This window comes from Orbicella franksi, chromosome 11 (genome assembly GCF_964199315.1).
Source record: "Orbicella franksi chromosome 11, jaOrbFran1.1, whole genome shotgun sequence".
Taxonomy (NCBI): domain Eukaryota; kingdom Metazoa; phylum Cnidaria; class Anthozoa; order Scleractinia; family Merulinidae; genus Orbicella; species Orbicella franksi.
In genome coordinates, this window is record NC_138155.1 from 20,316,792 (window position 1) to 20,337,409 (window position 20,618).

The 20,618-nt window shown below is 37.7% G+C and overlaps 1 protein-coding gene across 1 annotated transcript; it reads right to left on the reverse strand.

The window, feature by feature from the left end:
- Positions 1-3,192: 3,192 nt before the first annotated feature.
- LOC145502834 (adenosine receptor A3-like) lies at positions 3,193-7,401 on the reverse strand. Its single transcript, XM_081482229.1, has 3 exons — positions 6,985-7,401; positions 6,783-6,833; positions 3,193-5,215 (listed from the first exon to the last, which is right to left on the reverse strand). The coding sequence occupies exon 3, from the start codon at positions 5,119-5,121 to the stop codon at positions 4,195-4,197; it is 927 nt and encodes a 308-aa protein (XP_081338355.1). The 5' UTR covers positions 5,122-5,215; positions 6,783-6,833; positions 6,985-7,401; the 3' UTR covers positions 3,193-4,194.
- Between the last annotated feature and the right edge of the window lie 13,217 nt (positions 7,402-20,618).

Sequence of the window (20,618 nt, forward strand, 5' to 3'; positions counted from 1 at the left end):
TATCTTAAATTTATGAATGTCTAAACCATGTGACATACTTTCTGCATGATTGCAATACAACCTTTTATTAATACAACACTCAAATGTCAACTGAAGATGCACCACAACCAAATTACCTGGACCCAATTGCAAACTGCACTGGTGACTCACTAATATTATACATACGATAACCAACAACTCTGACTGGGTGTTAATTTGAGACAGATGATTATGGTGAACCCTCATTTAATGGCTTCCTTGTGCAACAGACTGTAGAAGCCAATTGACACCACATGTTCAAGTTAATATAATAATAATTATTTTCCAATGCCAATCAAAATTAATTAATATATTCCATTTTAAAATTTTTAAGCAGCTGTATAAACAGCCTGTAATTTGATTTTTATTGACTCGCCTAGTCACAGTACACATGTACTACTTGAGCATCAAAAAGGCTTTCAAAAAGTCATTTAGAAAATTACCAACTATAAAATAATTATAGATGAAGTTAATATATGCAGGCAATGTATCCACGACTTCTTCATAGTTTCCTTTGATTAATACTATGGGTGTAATTTTTTGTGGAGTTTTGTTGCAGACTCCTACTGCTATAAGTTTTGACAGACTTCTCGCCTTGTTGTTGGAGCTAAGATAAAGAGTATGGGTCTTTATTGTTGTCTTTTGGGTATTGTCCACGGGGCATTGCAGTTGTATCCTTATATAGGCTTCGTATCGCTGCACGCACTGGCTGCATCCTGCTGATATTTTGCGCAATAACCTCAATCATCTGTCACACGAAAATCTATCTTATACTTCGCCATCGCCAAGCTACAGCCCACGACCACGTGCGCCAAAGGGAGCCAAATGGACGAGGAGTTTCGCTAAGTATATCGCGATACAGAAAGACTGTGTCCAGTGCACGCCGGGTTCCGATAACATTAGTGGCTTGTTATTTTCCATCTGGGATACTAGTACCTTTATTTTCAATCACTGGAACACTCATGTAATTGCTTCATATCACTTGGTCAATATCATTGACGCTACGTTTTCTTAACTCGACCTTGAATCCATTTTTCTATTGCTAGAACATGAGGGAAATGAAACAAGCAGTGCTGGACACGATCAGACAGTTGTGCTGTTTCTGGAATTAACAGCCTGTTTCTTAAGCAATACTACAATGTTAACTACTTATTAACCGAGTGAAGTCTTAACGGGAAAATCTCAGACCCTCAATACGGCAAGGCCGAGGTTTGAGATTTTTTCGTAAAGACCGAACGTTCCGAGGTTAATAAGTAGTTTATTATATGGCTCTTTACTTAGTTTTCGCAGGCCCGTAATCGGCCCGTGGGCATTACGCGAGAATAATGCCCTAGTATCAACCAATCAGAGAGCGCATTATATCGGCTACAAACGCAAGTCATATAATAATAATCCATAACGAGCCAACACAGAAAATACGGTCTGGATGGGGTTTTACGGATAGCTTAGTCCGGGTTAAAATTGTAATTGTCAAAACAAATAGGAATGATGCGATTTTTGGCAAAATGCACTGATAGCTGAGAAATGGAATGAAATTTTATCTGGTGGTGCAAAATTTAACCGATAAGTGAGATCCCATCATCATCATTTAGACTTTCAGAAAACTGATTAACAATGCAGTTAAATATTTTATCCGGTCTGTTAGAACACAATAAGTAAGTATAAGTGAGGCGTAAATGATGCGCAAAGCCTTCGAAATTGTTTACTTATTAGTCACGTGTTACATCAAAATTACATCAACCAAACGATGTTTTCTTTGTTTTTCAAATAAATGTCAAAACAGCGCCACAATTGATTTGAAAATCAGGAAATTTTTGGCATGGAAGAATTGTTATAAACTTGGCATAATGCCCAAATCTGAACTAAAGCAGAAATTTAAGCTTACAACGAGACATCAAATAAAATACCCATCAAATAAAAAAGAAATAAAAAAATTGACGTACTAAAATGCCTCTGATAGCATTCAGTAGGAGTTACCAAGTTTCAACAATATAGCTTTGGTGCCAATTTAATCAGAAAAGTTTAAAAATCAGCGCTAACACTATGTGATCTCGGTCTCCCAGGCTGAATGGGCTTAACATAGTTTTAATCTTGCGAGGCCAAATTTTGCCCGATGATATATGTTTGAAACTCGAATGCATGGTACACATGTGCGAGATCTCTAAACTCTGAAGGGTGAGGAGTGTATAAAACAGCTTTTATTCGAGAGTTGAACGAGGTGAAAGGGGAAAGAAGGATGGGAAGAGAGTATGGAGGTATTCTAGCTGGGAGCAATTATGTTTTAACAATTAGGAACACAGAATAATAACGGTTGAGATAATAATACAATGAAATAGTTGAATCAACGGCTTGCTTTAATACTGATGTTATTAACTGGAACACCGAAAAATATATTTACACAGGTAAGATCAAACTGCTTCCAAACACAGCAGTGAAAAGTTAAATACCTATTCATGAATTTGGCAATTTGGCCCGAACTAGTTTTTTCATTGTCGCTGATTAACAATATTTCCAATAAATAAATAGGTAAATAAATACATCGATAAATGTAAATAGAGCGGTTTTCATTTGAGTGTCGAAAGTAATTAGAATATTACTTTGGTTTTGGTTTTGGTTTTACTACGGTTTGAGATTGGCTGAGTAGCCTAATTGGTAAGTAATTGGTTTGGTTTTGGTTTTACAACACTCAATTGAAAACCGCTCTAAACAACTAAATGCTCTTTGTGTTTGTGATGGTGAGAATTTCCTACATTCTGCACTTATAATCCCATCAGACTTTTCGGATAATGTCTTCTTTTTTTTTTCGCCCTACCCACTGATGTATCTCCAAAAGAAGTAAATTAACATAGCAATCAAACTTGCATGGCATCTAAAGCATTCAGTCTTGTCTACGTTAGTGATAACCAAGTGTCAATAATTGCGTCATACTTTATGCTTTATATTTTTACGAGGTCATAATTCAGTCGAATTATCATATCCCTTTTTGGATTTCAAAAATTATTCAAATGGGTCAGAACGGCTCCAATGTTTTAAAAATTAAAGAATTTGAACTAAAATCTTTATAAACTCCAAAATGAGTTAAGAACAGATATCTACCCTCAAGAAAATCGCCGAAGTTCAGTAAAACACTCTCTGAGAACTTGGTTGCCAAAGAAACGGTACGTCACATGACCAAACGTTTGACCTACAAAACTGTTCCCTGATAGAGTTAGGAACAGTGACAAAATTCAACCATTATGTATTGAATGCTCTTTAAGTTAAATAGTTTTAAATAAGCGCTGACACTCTGTCCTTTCTCTTCCGCCAAAGGCCAAAGAGGGTTAATCCTTGTGTGTACCTGTTTACGCAATTTTGAAAAGTTTCAATCTTTAATAGATAACCTATTTCTGTCGCCTACAGGCTGATGGTATAATATTGTGAGATAATTTAGTTTTATCAACTGGGTTGATAATCATGTGTGAATTGGCCAACGTAAAGAGATTCGAGAAGCTCTTTACGGTGGCCAATTCACATTTATCAACTCAGTTGATAAAACCAAATTATCTTGTTATACTCCCCACCGACGCAGCACCACAGTTTCTTTAGAAACTTACCCCCTTACCTTTTCGACGTTTTACTACATCAGTAGGTTTCTTGTAATTTAAACATACTTCTGGTCCAGAATATGATTCTGACAGCTTCCAATATTACATAATTATCATAAACATCAATTTTCTCGTAAGTAACAAAAACCTATAAACCACACCTCACTTGTCCTTAAAACCCCCCACTATTTGTCAGCCGATTTTCACCAAATTTTCAGCATATAATTCTCAAAGATAAGCAAACAGCTACTCAAATTGACAAGTGCCTAGAGAAAATCCTCTTGACAAAGTTTTAAACAATCCGCGGGTGGAAGGGGGGCGGCATCCACTGACACAACTTTCTAACATTGATTACAATTCATTAATATCTTGCGTTACTTACTTACAAATAACATCTTATCATGCCTGAAGTTAACTAACTTTACTTTTCTATGTTATCTTGTCTAAAGTTTCACACAAATTGCTAACTGATATCGATAGCTGTATTTGGAGCAATTTTGATATCAGTCCAAAAGAAAAATGGTGTTTTCTTGACAGATAAATGACTCGATCTTGATAGCAATGAGCCATACCGTCTAGGGTTTCGAGACAGCTAACCCGGAAAACACTTCAAGTTCTTGATGGAGTCCTTAACTGCTCCCCTCACGTCTTTTATTTTCCAACAGTACAGGAATGGATTCAGCGTGGAGTTCAACAAAAGAAAGGTAATCGTTACAGCATGGGCTCGGTGAAGATTTGTTGAGTGTGACCCAAGCACGCCACGCAAGCCTGTTACAACAGCAAATGGTAGATAACAAACAACTAAAGTCATTTGTACCCACAAAGCACTGGACACGGTCTTTCTGTATCGTGCTATATTCAGTGGAATTCGTGCTCCATTTGGTTTTCCTTGGGACGTATCAGACTTTACTTGAGCTTTGTGACGGTGAAGGGTAAGATAAATCTTTATGTAGCAAAATATGGAGGTTACTAGACATAATAGCATTATTATGGAAGCAATCGTTTCAGCTATGCGACGCTTGTAGAGCATTGCTATTGAAAAGCCAGTGCTAAGAAGCCAAAAAAAGATCACAAGGACCCATACTCGCCTCAAAGTTACCACTTGCCTGTATCTTAGCCTCAATATCAGGGCGAGAAGTCTGTCTACACTTATTGCCGATATTGTTAACAAAGATACCCCGGAGAAAATGAAGCCTATTGTATTTGAAAGTATGGTAGAATAGTAGCAAAGTTTGGAATGTTCTGGAGCGAAAATAAAGGTTACAAAAAGAGGATGTGAAATTAGGCCCACGCAGAAATCTGTGCTTGCGAGGCAACCAAAGAGAAGTTTTGATGGCGGATGAAGGGAAGAGACTTTTTGAAGCGCAACAAAAATCAGAACATTCCCCATTAAAGCAAGGATGGAAAGGAGAATATTCAATGCTGAAATAATTGTTCGATGTGTTTCCTTTAGGCTCTCCAAACAACGGAACTCTTGAATTGTCGTGCAATTTCCAATTTCAGTGAAATTCGGCATCATAATTATTCCCTTTTTTCTGTTATCAAAAACTTCTTATCTCCAGAGTCTTTTTCGAAGATTCCTACTTTAGATGACACAGTCTCATCTGCCTTTCCTGAAAACAAAAAAAAAACAAAACAAAACAAAAAAGTTTAAAGTTAAGTGCAGAAAGTAGCTTTCCTAGACAACTAACATTGAGCAGCCCTTAGTGAACGACCCAGGCATTTGCATCTCACTTCTTATGTCACAGAATATGGACTCACGTATGTCAATATGCGAGTGATGCTGAGTAAAAAGAAAGTAACCATTTCACTACGAGCAACAAACTATTCTTCAATCAGAACAGTGTCTTGGCGTTTCTATAATTCTGTTGTGGTTTCTGCCGTGGGCTAAAATTGCCATTTTTATCTGAGAGTTACAACTGCTTTTGCGCGTCGCTTAAAGAAAGACCAGTGAAGTTTGGAGAAGAAATTTGGAGAAAAATGATTCCTATGAGTTCGTTGTCAAGACAGAACACCTGCCACTTGGATAAAATGAGGTAAGAAACCCGGGCCGAACAAAACGAGTAAAGAGGAAGGATTGTTCCATGAAAACAACAAGACGGAACTCACCGCTAGCGACAAAGGCCCATCGTTCCACCAACCTATGGCCTCCAAAAGATTCTAAGTATAGTACTTGGGTAAAAGCTCACCTTACTGAGTTTCTAACAGTTTTCTCGTTTTCTTTCGGATTGGCGGTTGATCGATTTTAGTTGCTAGTTTCGCATTCGTTTTTTTTCCCCTTTCGCTGAAGAGAGTACTTTGTTGCTATTCAGTTTCCTTGTGCCGGAAGCCTTTCTTTTGTATCTCAATTTTCCGTCATCGCAAATCAATATGAATGCAAAATAGTATTTTCCATCAAATTGCAATGGGTTATTTTTACTGCCTATCTTGTTCTAAGCTTGTGTTTCATTGGCCGACAGCATGACAGCGTCGATGTTTTTTTTGATAAGGTGTGGTAAGCTTGCAAAAGTGTATGAGACAAAAACTCGGGCTTCAGTTTTGAATCAATATAATAGGGTATATTTCACTAAAATTGACCAAAATGTTCCTCGATTATCAATTCGCCGAAGTGTTTTGTTTTTGATATTTCAAATATGTCCTTACTTAGGCCTTCTCATGTCGCGAAGATCGGCCAAATAATATTATATCCGTCTAATTTAATATATCTTCTCTCATTAACCAGAAGGAATATCGAAAAAGCCTCACGCACTTTTTTTAGTCCTTCATCGGCTGATGGGCAAGATGCAGCTTGTTTTATCGTAAGTTCCAACGCGAATCCAGGCAACCGAGTTCAGCAACCACTGTCAGTTTTGCGTTGGAAGGTTTGCGCCCACTATCAATAACTGAAATCTTCAAAATAGTTATTTCTTCTGATTTTTCATTTGATTGGCTTTACGGTGATATATATTCTTGTATAGTTTTGTTAAAAGTGATACGAGTACAAGACATTTCTCAAAAGACCCCTTCTGAAGGTCTACGGTAACCTTAAGATTAAGATGCAAAACTTTATTTTCCCAAACTTCGTGTTTGCTAACAGTATTTTGCTGCTCCTAGTCGTTTTTAGCGACTCTACGTCGTACAGTATTATCATACAGAAGATGAAATCTTGAGTGAGTCGACATACATTATTGTTGTAGTTACCTTTTTTTCTTGATCCAGTTAACAGAGCTCTTCAACTGAACTTGGAGGCTGCTAAAGAATAATTTTCAAAATAAGATGAACACAGCAAACAAACATAATTGAAACATGTACATGTAAGTTTTTTTCCGACAAATTCAGGCTGTAGCAGGCAAAGAGAGTCCATAATGTGCCACATTTCCATTTTGTTTTTTCAACTACCTACCTGAGCGATGGGTACAAAATAAAGTGATCTGATCTTCTGGAGGCCTCTTTCAGTAAAATACAGTCTTCTCAACTTTGATGAATATGAAAATTTCACAAATGCTGCTTATGATTAAACTTCAGTAGCTGAAAGCGTTTCAATTTACGTTGATCCCTGTCGCTTGAAGTGAGATTAATTGTCATAATGTGATGTTCGATTTTCGTGGGCTAAAAAGAATTGAACATATATGTTGACCAATGGCTCTTTTTTGATTACTGAAAAAGACGTCTCCAATGTCAAGTTCCTGAGGTACTGATAAAAACAAAACTCCGAGTAGAGAGCGTATAAACTTTCACTAACAGGAAATCGAACTCGCTGCCCTTGGTGGTCCTGATTACTTTAGGTTGAGACATTTTCGTCGACATTTCCGTGGATCTATCTCATGCGGCTTTAGACCAATGTCATCAAATGTCAGCTTGATGATTCCATTTCCGTAAAGAGTCATCAACGAACTTTGAGCTAATAAATATATCACCTGCGTTATCATTTACATGCAACTATTCAGTCCAATTAAAACTATTTGTTTCGGGCAAAGATATTTGTAAGACATAGTTTCTTTGCAAAGTCGAGGAGAGAGGAAAATTGCTGTACAGGGATGACATAAAGAAAGTCATCTCAATCACCGCCAGACAAACATGAAGCCACTGGTAGTCTAGCTGTTTTAATTAAATTTTCTAAAATTGTTTTCCAAAGTATTCATTTGAAGCACTACTTGAAATTCAAATTCAGATTCAGTTTCATCCCTCAGTTCATTTTACTGTGTATATTTTTATCACGATGAGACTGGTACACAGATAATAACCCTATGTCACAGCAATGAAGCACCTGCTGGCGAGGAAAATGAGAGTCCATATAACTTGCATTGATACTTTCCAACCAACCAGAAGGCAGAAAGGAAACTACAGCTTCTTACAGCTATTTGCTTACTGTGTACTGCCAGACCCCATAGTTAAGAAAACCTGACATCGAATACAGTTATTCAACTTGTTACAGATTTTAATTGAATCTTTTTAACGGCTACGCACAACTTCTGAAAGTCTGGATATGCTTGGCGGAATTTTAATTATCGGTTAAATTTTAGGTGATAATATAGGGGCGCTTTCCATTTGACCAAACATTCCGGTGTGAATTTCCGGAAATTTTCTGGGGCGAATGGAACAGAATTTTCCAGAGTGGTAAACGAGCCGCGCAGGTTTGTTCGCTTTTCAGTGGAATTTTTCAATGACTTCGAGGCTTAAATCGCAAATATAGAAGTAAACGGAACACTGATAAGTCGAAATGTGACTTTGTACAGACCACAAAAGCGCCAAAAAATCGTAATTGCTGAAGGGACTACATTTAGAGGACGTTACTCTCTTGAACAGAACAGTAATAACAGATAATTACTTGGTATTTCTAAAATAAATCGCAAATAGTACATAAAAGTTTAGTTGTGTGTTCTTTTTGTTTGCTAGGGAGAAAAATAGTCTTCAGGGCTTTTACAGATATTGACAACTGAATGAAACAAACAATGGACGATCTTATCCTGCTTCCATATTAACAGAATCGCGAGGGAAAAGTGAATGATAGTAAATACGGAGGATTGTAAATATTGATGTAATTAACAAACACCATGCCGAGTCTCACCAACTAAAAGAAATAAGTGGAAAATATTTTTTATTACTGCTTTACGTTTATATCCAACCCCAGCTATCTTTTCTCAGAGTATAGCCTTTATCTTCTTTTGTATACAGGACAAGTAATATTTTCGACGTCCACGTAGGGGCCAAACCACCCCCCAAATGTTTCGTCAGTTCTTGGGTATTTCACATTATTTCACATTACTTAAAAAGTATTGACTGTTTCTACACCAAACTTGGCAGATAAACAGGAGACCTATTGCCAATTATATTTACGTGAAAAATGTCAGTAAATGTCAAAGTTGTGACGTCACAGTGATGACGTCATGTTTTTTGCCACTTTTGAAGTTTTTAATATGCATATTATTTACAATGTGTTCGAAAGAGCACATCAAGGGGAGTTGAAACCTGAAAAAATTTTGTCCATATCACAAAAATTAAATGAAATATGGCATTTTTAAATATGAAAAATAATTCTGCAAAATATGTGGTCCCCCCCTTGAGAAAAATCCCCAAATTGGAGCCGTAATTTTGTTCTAGCAAATGCAGTTATGTTGCACATGTGATGTGCCAGATGACTAAAGCAAAAATAAAGAAGAAAATCGGAATAAAAATTTATCTCTAGTGTTATTGCGTTAAAATTAGTTTTGTTACGTTATAACCGGTGACGTCACCCGTTTTTTACTGTTAATACCATCCTAACAAAGCCGAAAATCAAATTTCTAAAACCATACGAGCTTTCTATTTTTCTAGATTATTAGCCCTCCTAGAATAAAACTGAAAAAAATAAACCAGAGATACTGACTTAAAGTGCACCTAACCCCCAAAATTTTTTTTCGCTAAAACGAATCTCCTTGTTATTTGAAATAGTTCTGCGAAAAAATTTTTGGATTCCGTTAAATCTTCGATTTTCTGTGCCCCGACGAAATCTCGAAAATAGCTCCAAAACACCGCCATTTTGTTTCACGACCGAGTTTGAGGAGAATGGGTCTAGCGGCTCTTCTGACGTCTACCCAGGAAGGTTGGATATCTGACGTCCTCTCATTTCCTTCAGGATGGTGCAATACACATTCGAAAAGTGCGCAGAAACGCCTTCCAGAGGTGCTATCGGCTGTTGCAGCAATATTACAGATTTAAAGAAAGATATACTGTACAATGAACTGACGATGATCGGCTAATGGTGCAACAAAGACGTAAACGATGGTTGATTTTGTCGAACCGAAACAAGCGAACTGAATCTGTGAGAACCATTGAAGAACTCTCACTGGAATTTGTTCCGCAGACTTTCGAACGCTATTTTCATAAATTTTCTGCCTAAAGCTAACCAGCAATTTGTAGAAATACTACCTACAACCTATATCTTCCAATCCCGCAGTATTTGTAACATACAAAGTTGTGTGATCCGATCATGATCAAGAAGCGTTATACTGATATGTAAATAGATCGCAACTGTACGCCGCTAACCAACACTTATTTCTCTTTCGATTTAGATAAAAGTCGAAGATTAATCCTTTAGAATTACATGATAACAAAATTGTTAGACTCACAGAGTTTTTCGAAGGTTTGGAAATCAGCAGTGCGACAAAGATTCTGTGATATAGCGTCGAAAATATGACCGCGTAACATGTGCGGACCGCTTAGGGAACACATCCTTTTCGCTTATCCGACGAATTTCGCTGCAAACTTTGAGAACAATTTACATTGGTTTTTTGGAGTTACGACTTAAAACGTGTGACAATGTGAAATCGGTAATTGTATGAAATGTTTCCTTCCGCCTTGCTTCCCGCAGCTTCAAAAATACAGGTCCAAACAATACGATTTTCAATCGATCGAAGCCAATGTTTTGGAGGTCATCAAGTCTCGAAAACTGCGACACGTACGTCGCTCTTATAAACATGAAGCATTCAACTGAAAGTAAAACACAAGCTGGATTTAACAGAACAATCACACCTTGATAAAATACATTCTCGCTAAGGACAAATGTAAACGGGCTATAAACACGCGTGGGAATCTTATGTTTAGTTGACGAAATTACCATCCAAAGCAGTCCTTGAGTTTTCTTTCCTGCTTTTCGTTTGCCTGCTCCTCCACTTCGTATCTAGCTTTCCATTCCTAATATACAAGCAACTCGTCCGCAAAGAAGTCTTCCCCTTCGTCGTTTGAAATATTGTAAATTGCTCTCAAAGCTCTAAGCAGTGAGTTCACAGTTGTCGAACGTGCTCGATCGAAGTTTATTTCGGAGTCTTCCGAATCGAAACTTAACTCTGACTCCAGTGACGAAAAAGAAATGATTCTGAGACAAAACTTGGACGTTTTAGTCCCAAAATACATCGGAACGATTAGTTTTGTGTTCCATTTTCTCGAGCAAATACAGAGAGTTGACTGAGGCGCCATTGTGTTTGGTTCCTGGGTAGACGTCATCAGGTACCGCCGCCCCAGACTCCCTAAAACGCGGTCGTGAAACCTTCAAGCGCGACTTTGAAAGGGCATAGAAAATCGAGGATTCAACCAAATTCAAAAATTTCTTCGCCCAAATGCTTCGAATAAAGTCTAGATTCGTTTTAGCGAAAAAAAAAATTTGGGGTTAGGTGCACTTTAAGAAAGACAGTATGGTTAAGCAAATTCCGGGGGGGGACAACAAAAAAAAATATTTAACTTACCATATCTCGAAAAATAATCATGATAGCTAAAAACGGTTTCCGGCATTTTACTCCTCAAGTCAAGGCCTTACCAATGACATAATCTTTTTATCAGATTTTACAAAAAATTATAGCACGTTTCGGTGACGTCATCAATTATGACGTCATAATCTGACATTTTGTCACAATTTCCAAATTGAAATAAACTGGAGAACAAAGAAAGCTCATCTGCCAAACTTGGTTCAGAAATATATAAACCAAGCAAATATAGCCTTCAAGAAACATTAGGGGGGTGGTTTGGCCCCTACGTGTCACTCGAGAACTTTGGTTTTTTCTTAACAGATGAATGAGTTGATGTCAAAAAAATGCCAGGGCTTCGCATGCACGATAGAGTTAAGAGGAAAAGCCAATCTTTTGCCTGATCGTGTTCTTTACTGCTTGCTTCATTTCTTTCATCTTCCAACAGTACAGGAATGGATTCAAGGTAGAGTTAAACATAACAAGAGTTAACGTACCATCTAGTGTAAAAGGGAAGATAACAAGCCACTAATGATATCTGTACCCATATCGCACTGGACACTGTTCTTCTGCATCGTGTTATATTCAAGGGAATTTCTCCTCCGTTCGGTTGTCCTTGTTGAATATGCTGTTGTTCTTGAGCTTGGTAGTGGCGAAGTATGCGATAGATTTTCATGTAACAGCAAGCTGAGACTATTATACACAGGATCACCTCTACAGACAAGATGCTAAGGCGATAAAGAGAGATGTAATACAATATTACGGCATTTGCAATGTTGAGAAGCCAAATTGTAACCGCAAAAACCCATACTCTCCTGAAGGTTATTACTTGTCTGTATCTTAACTCCAACAAAACGGCGAGTAATCTGTCCATACTTATTGCAGTCAGTGTCATCAAAGAAACTCCACAAAAAACTGTACATGTGAAATTAAAAAGTAGTAAAGAATAGTAGCAATGCTTGGAGCATTTTGAGGACAAGAGATAGTTAACTTAAAGAGGCTGCGCAACGAGACCCACACAGAGATCGGTGCTCGCAAGGCAACCTAGCAGCAGTTTTGATGGCGGATGAAGGAATGACGCCTTTGGAAGAACAGCGATGATCAGAGCGTTCCTAATAAACGCGGTGATGGAAAGAAGAATGTTAATCGCTGAAACAGTGATGTTTGGCTTTTTTCGGTAAGACTCGACGAGAAATAAAACTCTTCAATTCTAGTTAGGTTTCTGTTGTGAGTTAAATTCTTAGCGATGAATGTTATACGTACTGTCTTTTTGTTAGTTAAACCAAAAGTGTTCTGAAAATCCTCTGTTCAAATATTACTTTGCCTCTCGAGATTTCTTTGCCTCTTTGCCTCTCGTGACACCGTTTTAGATTATTTTCGCTGAAAGAAAAGAAAATATAATAAGTTGTAGCAACTGTTTTTCCATCATCAGTAAATGTCGTTATTTTTGTCTTTAAAGGTTGTTTCTTGGTCTCTGTGGCAAGAATATAATGACATTTTGCCTTGAGCAGATGTTCCCACGGATCGTGCAGGTGAGAGGCTTGTCATGTTGATACGAATCGAACGCAAAGTTAACCCAGATAGTGATGATTTTTACAAGGCTTTCTGAAACGTTTAAATACTACACTTATCTTTATTCACCTAGTCTTAACTTTAATAAGTTGTTTTGTTCGATCACTAACAAGTTGTACATGTGGTTAAAAAATTTGGCGTGCGTCGATCAGTACGAAACATCAAATCATTGAAACTTCTCGCATTTATCGCTAAAAGAAGATGAATTTAGCAACGGGAAAACAATGTTTCATCTCAAGCAAGGCCAAGACATTGTATTTGTTAGTAATCCATTGACGGAAATAATAGCTCTGGCTATACTATGCAGAAAATAAAAAGTCAGTTGCGCAGTCGAAAACCACTTTGGCTTGAACGAAATCATTTTTAAATGTGTATTTACCTTTAAAATAGTCCAAACTGTTTAGGTAAACTATTCTTTCCAGACCTGGGTTGAATCTCCCGGTTCAACAAGGACCTCCTGTGTCATTAATGTAAAAAAAAAAAAAAAAATGGAGTTTAAACTTGGCAATATCTTATTGAACACCTTCAAACTGTGAGGAAATCTTGAATTTGAATGCCCACACTACTGTGTGTCTTTTATATAGACCAAGTTCGTTCTTTTGATTTAAAATGGTCTATGCGATTCCCTGCTGTTTTTCCAACGAGGTTTAGGCTTCTATGTCACGTTTCTATTTTCATGTACATTTTGAGTCAAATCAAATGATGCTAGTTTCCGGTAAAAAAAACAAAACAAAAGGGATCCCGTTTTTTGGAAATTTGGGAAGGAGAAAATGGAAGGGACAGTCGGCTCCATCACAACGTACTGAGGACAGTCGGTTCTATAAGTACTTTAATAGTATTTAGATGGAAATTCAGGTTCAATTTCACCCATCAACTTGGTCCACTTGATCATGGTGAAACCGGTATACAAACAACAATCCTTTTTAACAGCAACAAAACACCTGCTGGTGTTAAAAATGAGACTTGATACTTGCTTTAGATTAAATATTTTATTATCTTTTTTAACCAAACAGAATGTACTCGGAAAACCAGAGCGAAATAAATTGTTTTTACCGCTTGACTTGTGCATATATAATTACTTTGTGTGTTTTGTTCATGAGAAGACACAATTGATGTCTACTGTAAGTATCTCCTCCCGCGGAGATTTTTGTTTTGCGGTTGTTGCAGGCGTTATAATCTTGTTAAAGCGGTTTCAGCGACTGTCATCTCACGTATCTTCGGGATCTGGAAAGTGTTGTTATTTTAACTAAGCATGGTTTCCCGTGACGGAGAAACAGGTTTTACATTTCACCTCGTGACCTGCAGCCTCGACCTTAAAGCGAGTTCACGGTTGACCTTCGATCGAAGACTGTGCCAAGGAAGGGATTTTATCTCTTCGCTCGCGGCATCAATCCAGATCTTACTTCGAAAAAAACTCGGTGTATCCTAAACGAACGTGATTGCATCATAAGTCCGATAAAGATTTTTTTTAAGAAAAGAGCGGTGGTAGCAAGTTTTCAGACGAATTTGCACGAGTGGAAATTGGATCCTGCCTTGCCGATTGCTCCAGTTATCGTGGCAAAGCTTTGGAATTAAAGTGGTGGCTTCTTCATTTGGTTTGCTGGCCATGTTGTCACGCCAACATCTTGCCAAGAGCGCACTTCAAAAGAATACCCTGAAAGACCTGGATTTAATTTGCTCACAGTTCGAAAAGGACATGGTCAAGAACAGGGGTAAGTTTGCGAACAATGTTTTTTGAGTTTAGCTGGAGGGGAAATACCGTAATAACTTCACTTTTAGTGGCACTTTGATTGGCAAAGGCCGTTACAACATGACCAATGCTGACCTTGTGTTTTCGAGAGCTCAAATTCAGTTTATTTTCCCGCTTGAGGCACCTAAGTTACTTTTTTGCCAATAGGGGGCCTGGGTTGATTTTGCTGGAGTAGGGTCAGAGGTCAGCTTTGGTCAGCTAAGATGTATTTTCTTTTGATTGAAAGGACGGGATGGTATCGTGGACCGCAATGACAGTCATTTTAGAAATTGTTATATTGAGTGCAATCAAGGGCAAAATAAATGAAAAATTAAGACCACCACTCCCCCCATTTTAATGATGGAAAAATGCGAATTTATCATTGATTCGGGTGGATAGGTGGTTTTATTTCTCATTTTATTCTGTCCAAGATTTTAGTCTCTTGATGAAAATAATCAATGTGGTTGGTTCCCTAAAATAAATCATGTTGATGAAGATAATGATCATGTTAAGAGGCCTCCTTGTTTAATTTGAGGGGCAAACACAGTAAAAATTGCAGTAAATGTACGGGAAAAGTTTAAAGTTTGCTGCCTAATAAGTTGAGAGTCATTGACTTCCTGAATGTTTTATGCGTTACAAGGAACAGATACACAGCAGATCTAAAGGGTTTCCTTAGTCAAATGTGATGAAAATAGATTTCCTGTGAGGCAAGGATAGGCACTTTTAAATTTTGTATACAAATGTTTCTAAATTTTCTTGCGAATTGCAACTCACACTATTTTTCAGACTATTGATAAATGAAAAACTTAATTATGGCTTTTCTAGCGAGGCATCTTCCCACTTATCATATGATCTACAAATCTACTGAAATCTACTCAAAAATATTTCAGGTTGTTAGTCGTAAGATTCTCTATTTTCCCCATACATTTACTGCAGTTTTTGCCCTGTTTGCCCTCCCAAATTTAAATAGCGTGAAAAAACCATGAAAATCTCTCTTTCATAATTATGTTTTCCAGGGTTCCTTTGGATTTGATCTCGCCACTTTTTACCAGGTTAAAAACAGACAATATTCTATATATAATAATGCAGCACTTACTCAAATGTTATAATTGATTTTTATCAGCAGCCCATATTATGATTGGTTTATCACTAACCATAAACTTAATAAGTCTGTTGAGTCAGACGTCAAAAATGGGCAATAATGGTTATGTGTTAATGTATAGTATTATTCACACTATTCAATTTGCTATGTGGTTGCTAACTAGCAGACATCTTAATACATTTATAGGTGTCCAGCTGAACAGGAAATTCCTAACAAAATTGAAGGCATTCATGTGAAGCACTTTTCATGGAAAAGCTGTAGAGGACCTTGCACAGATTTAAACACAGCAAAAAATCTGATTTAAAATGGAGTAACCATCTATCAGTCCTGTCTTCATGTACACATGTGCTCTAATAAAAACATTGTAAGTTGAATTAAGATGATGACCAAAAGATAACCAAAAAACAACCAAAATAGAAAAAATTAAATAATAATGTTTTTAAGGTGCAATAACATTATCAGGCTACACTTTAAGGTGGCACACCCAGAAGTGTAGTGTAACCGAGAGATTATAATGTCATGCCAGCAATAACATTAATAGGCTACACTTTAGGTGGCACACCCATGAGTATAGTGTAACCAAGAGAGTCTAATGTCATGCCAGCAATAACATTATTAGGCTACACTTAAGGTGGCACACCCATGAGTGTAGTGTAAGCGAGAGATTCTAATGTCATGCCAGCAGTAACATTAATAGGCTACACTTTAGGTGGCACACCCATGAGTGTAGTGTAACCAAGAGATTCTAATGTCATGCCAGCAGTAACAATAATAGGCTACACTTTAGGTGGCACACCCATGAGTGTAGTGTAACCAAGAGATTCTAATGTCATGCCAGCAGTAACATTAATAGGCTACACTTTAGGTGGCACACCCATGAGCGTAGTGTAACCAAGAGATTCTAATGTCATGCCAGCAATAACGTTATTAGGCTACACTTTAGGTGGCACACCCATGAGTGTAGTGTAACGAAGAGATTCTAATGTCATGCCAGCAGTAACATTAATAGGCTACACTTTAGGTGGCACACCCATGAGTGTAGTGTAACCGAGAGATTCTAATGTCATGCCAGCAATAACATTAATAGGCTACACGTTAGGTGGCACACCCACGAGCATAGTGTAACCAGGAGATTCTAATGTCATGCCAGCAATAACATTATTAGGCTACACTTTAGGTGGCACACCCATGAGTGTAGTGTAACCGAGAGATTCTAATGTCATGCCAGCAATAACATTATTAGGCTACACTTTAGGTGGCACACCCATGAGTGTAATGTAACGAAGAGATTCTAATGTCATGCCAGCAATAACATTATTAGGCTACACTTTAGGTGGCACACCCATGAGTGTAGTGTAACTGAGATATTCTAATGTCATGCCAGCAATAACATTGTTCAGCTGTTACAATATCAATTTGTCTCACCTAAAGGTAGTAAACTGTAACTGTGAAATATTTATATCAGTGCGTATGACAAGCAAGTATACTGATATTTATTACTCTTATTGAATATTTCATCGTGAAATGTTGACCCCTTCTCTTAAGTTTTTAACAGCCATAACACTGAAGTCACGTACTGAAAAAAGTTATACTCAAAAACAACTTATCTGATGAATGCAGAAAATGAGGTCGTATTATAGTCTATTAAAGCTAATGTAAAGTGGCGAATAAACCATCATCATCATATCGTTACACAACCAATCGAAAAAAAATATTTATATTTTTTTTATTACAATGTAATGGCAAATTGTAATGGCAAATACTACATGTATAACAATAATGGTAATGATAAATTTTTAAAAAGCTATAAAAAAGCCATAAGGATGATCATTATACCAGAAAATAGAGGGCCCTGAACAGTCTAGCTTTAAACAAAAGTCATGTTTAAATAAAAGATTGTTGTTGTTGTTGTCCATTAATGGGTAAATTCTGTCAAGTTAAAGGCCTTGAGTAAATTGCGCCCAGCAAAGACAAACAAACAATTGAAAAACAAGTGGATCTCTGCGCGTTATTTTAAGCACTGAGGTGCTTTGTTAGAATTTTAACTGTCTCAAAATCGGCAAGGCAAGGTCTCAAAGACGGTCTTTGAGCTGCTCTGACTCTGATAAAAACCCACGGTCTTAGAGACAACTTTTAGCATTTTTCATAAGAATTACACACCAGTCGCGCCACTGTATCGCCGATCCTTCATTACATCTGAGGCTAAGTAACTTTGAGGCTGTGTTCAAAGGCGATTCTTTTTCTACTTAAGTTAGACGAAACTCGCTGCTACCTTGGGGCTTTTTCCAAAAGGTATGGAAACAGGGCAGCATGTATTTCTCTATGGGTGTATTAAACTCGTGAAAACAGTTTTTTAAAACATGAGATGAAATCCTTCGTGTTCCAGTTCAAATTTATGTCGCTGTCGTGGTTGCTGCCTTTTGGGTGGGCTCTTCATCAGGTAGACCATTCTTAGGGCCTGTTTACAAGGAGAGAGGGTTACCCTAGCACTCACACATTTTCTCTTGTTTTCTTCGTCGTCTTTACAAGGCAGCTAGCTAGGGTTAAACGAGTAGGCGGTTTACCCTATCTGCGTGCTAGGGTTACCCTGGCAGGCGGGCTAACTTTTTCCCTTGTAAACACTCCAGGTAGGGTTAACCCGCCTACCTGGGTTAACTTTCTACTTGTTTCCAGACCCTTTGAGTGTAACCGCGCATTAAGTTGTCCCGCGCTCGGGTTGTAGGGTTACACCAAAATTTTGCTTGTAAACCCGGGCTATCTTTTGCCCTCCAGCTAAGATTAACACGCTTGCTAGAGTAGACCTCTCTCCCTGTAAACAGGCCCTTAAATATATCTCGGTGTGCTGGTTGAGTTTTCAATTTTGATTTCAAGAAACGTTCCTTTTAACGCCCTCCTTTTAGTAATGCGACGAAGTTGTTGATTGAAGTAATTGTAATTTGAAGAAAAGTTTCTGTTAGTTCCTGTTACTTGAGAAAAATATTACGGGTTTTGTTTTAACACTGCGCAACATGACGTTTCTTAATGTTCATAGTATGCGTTACACTGTACCTTCCCTTGTTGTATCGTCATCAGTTTGCCGCTCTTAATTGATAGGAAGAATAAATTATACTTTTGATCCTTGATTCCACTATTTTCTGGGGATGTGGGAGGGTTTCACCACACTCAGTCGTTACTTTCGAAATTTTAAGGTCTGTTTTCGCAGCGCGTGCGAACACCTTGAAGTCATTGGTAGCCGTGCGAGGTCACTTAAAGCACTGACAAACTTTGCTTTGTGTACTAAGTGATTCCTCACCCCGGGCCCTAACTTTCCCCACGGCTATGTAATTGTGTGACATTTCTTCTCAATGGCGGAGGGCAAAAAGACTGTTCGGAGTATTAAGCTTAGATAACTAATTGTGGAGACTCAAATAAAGATAAATTTACAGATAAATTAGAGATTATTTATTTACAATCAAGATAAAGGTGTTTGTGACTATAAATGAAATTCATCAAGTAGTGCATATACACTCATTTCTTTTTTAAAGAACATATTTTATAAGAATATCGAGGCTGAAATTTGCGAAATTTAAAGAATATTTTAAGAATAAACCTGAGGCTGAAATTGTGAAAATAATACAATGATGTTTTTACTTAACTGTATAAAATTATTCCTTTCTCTAAACGGCAAAACTAGCCAACAAACGAAACACTCTTCACTAGCGATAGCCAAATGTTTAATGATGAGCGGTACATGTAACGTGTTTGCGCAGTAAAAAATATGTACAATGCAAAAGACATGAGCTAAACCGCAAAATTTTTCATGATAAATTCTTTCTTGTCGTATGACATGACATTTTGACCGTACTGATTGCAATGAACAGCAATGGAGCACTTGTAATTGATACGTAAATGTCATAAGTTAAGAATATTACAATAATATTTTCAGCCTAAAATCAGCAGAAAAATAGGAGTATTCAGCCTGGGCCGGAGAAACAATATTCTTATGAAAAAAAGAAAGAGTGTGATGCGTTATTTTTTAGAAAATTGTTAAGTTTAGTTCGCTCCCAGATCATTTCGGCTTAATTCCAAGATCTGTTTTAGATTGATGAATCAAACGTCACTTTACTTCCGGACAAGCATCTCAATGCAAGCTCAGCGTTGATCGTGATGACTTTGATGGAGTAAGCAAGAAATGTTAGTCGGCCCTTGCGCGTCTCTTTACTTGAGCATGCGTTTGTAGGCTCCTGGTTATCTTTTAGTTCAGATCGTAAATCTTGGTTTGAGTAGAGAAGGAGAGGATGATTTCGTGTTGTGCATTAAATTCTGGTAATTCGTACATCATTAGCGCGAATACTTGTCTTATCAGGATTTCCGCCCTCGCCGTAGTTTCAACATTCATTGCCCTTCCTCTCTCACGTCTTTTTTCCTTCCATGTCTTTCCCCACTGCTCACGTTCTTTTGGACATGATCTAATAATGCTTTTATTCCAGAGTGTAGAGCGTAAGGAATGACTCACGCAGCACACTGCATTTAATTGCTCGTTGACACATGTAAGCCGGTGTGCGCCGCTGTTCGTCTCTGGTTTACTTTCAAAAATTAATATTTTTCTGACAGACGATCGTCGGCGTAACAGATTATAACACCTCGTTGGTATCATAGGGTGAAGAAACCTGGAGCGCCCTAAGATAATGCTCAACAATTTCTTGTACTAAAAGTATAAGGAATTGTATGGAGCTCTCCGGGATACTTACAGTACAAGCCGTGTGCGTCTTCTCATGGACCCAATAGTTCAGGCGGAAACCCAGCTTTGAATTCCGTTATTCAAGTAATTGTAACAAGACACCAATGCTACCCGAAAATGCTGTGTACTTGCACCGTTTTTCTGTATCACGAGAAATTCAGTCGAAGCCTTGTCCATTTGCTCAGTGATGCCAAAG

Excerpts from the sequence above, each read along its gene's own strand:
- LOC145502834 (XM_081482229.1), bottom strand. The coding sequence starts at position 5,121 with ATGATGCCGAATTTCACTGAAATTGGAAATTGCACGACAATTCAAGAG.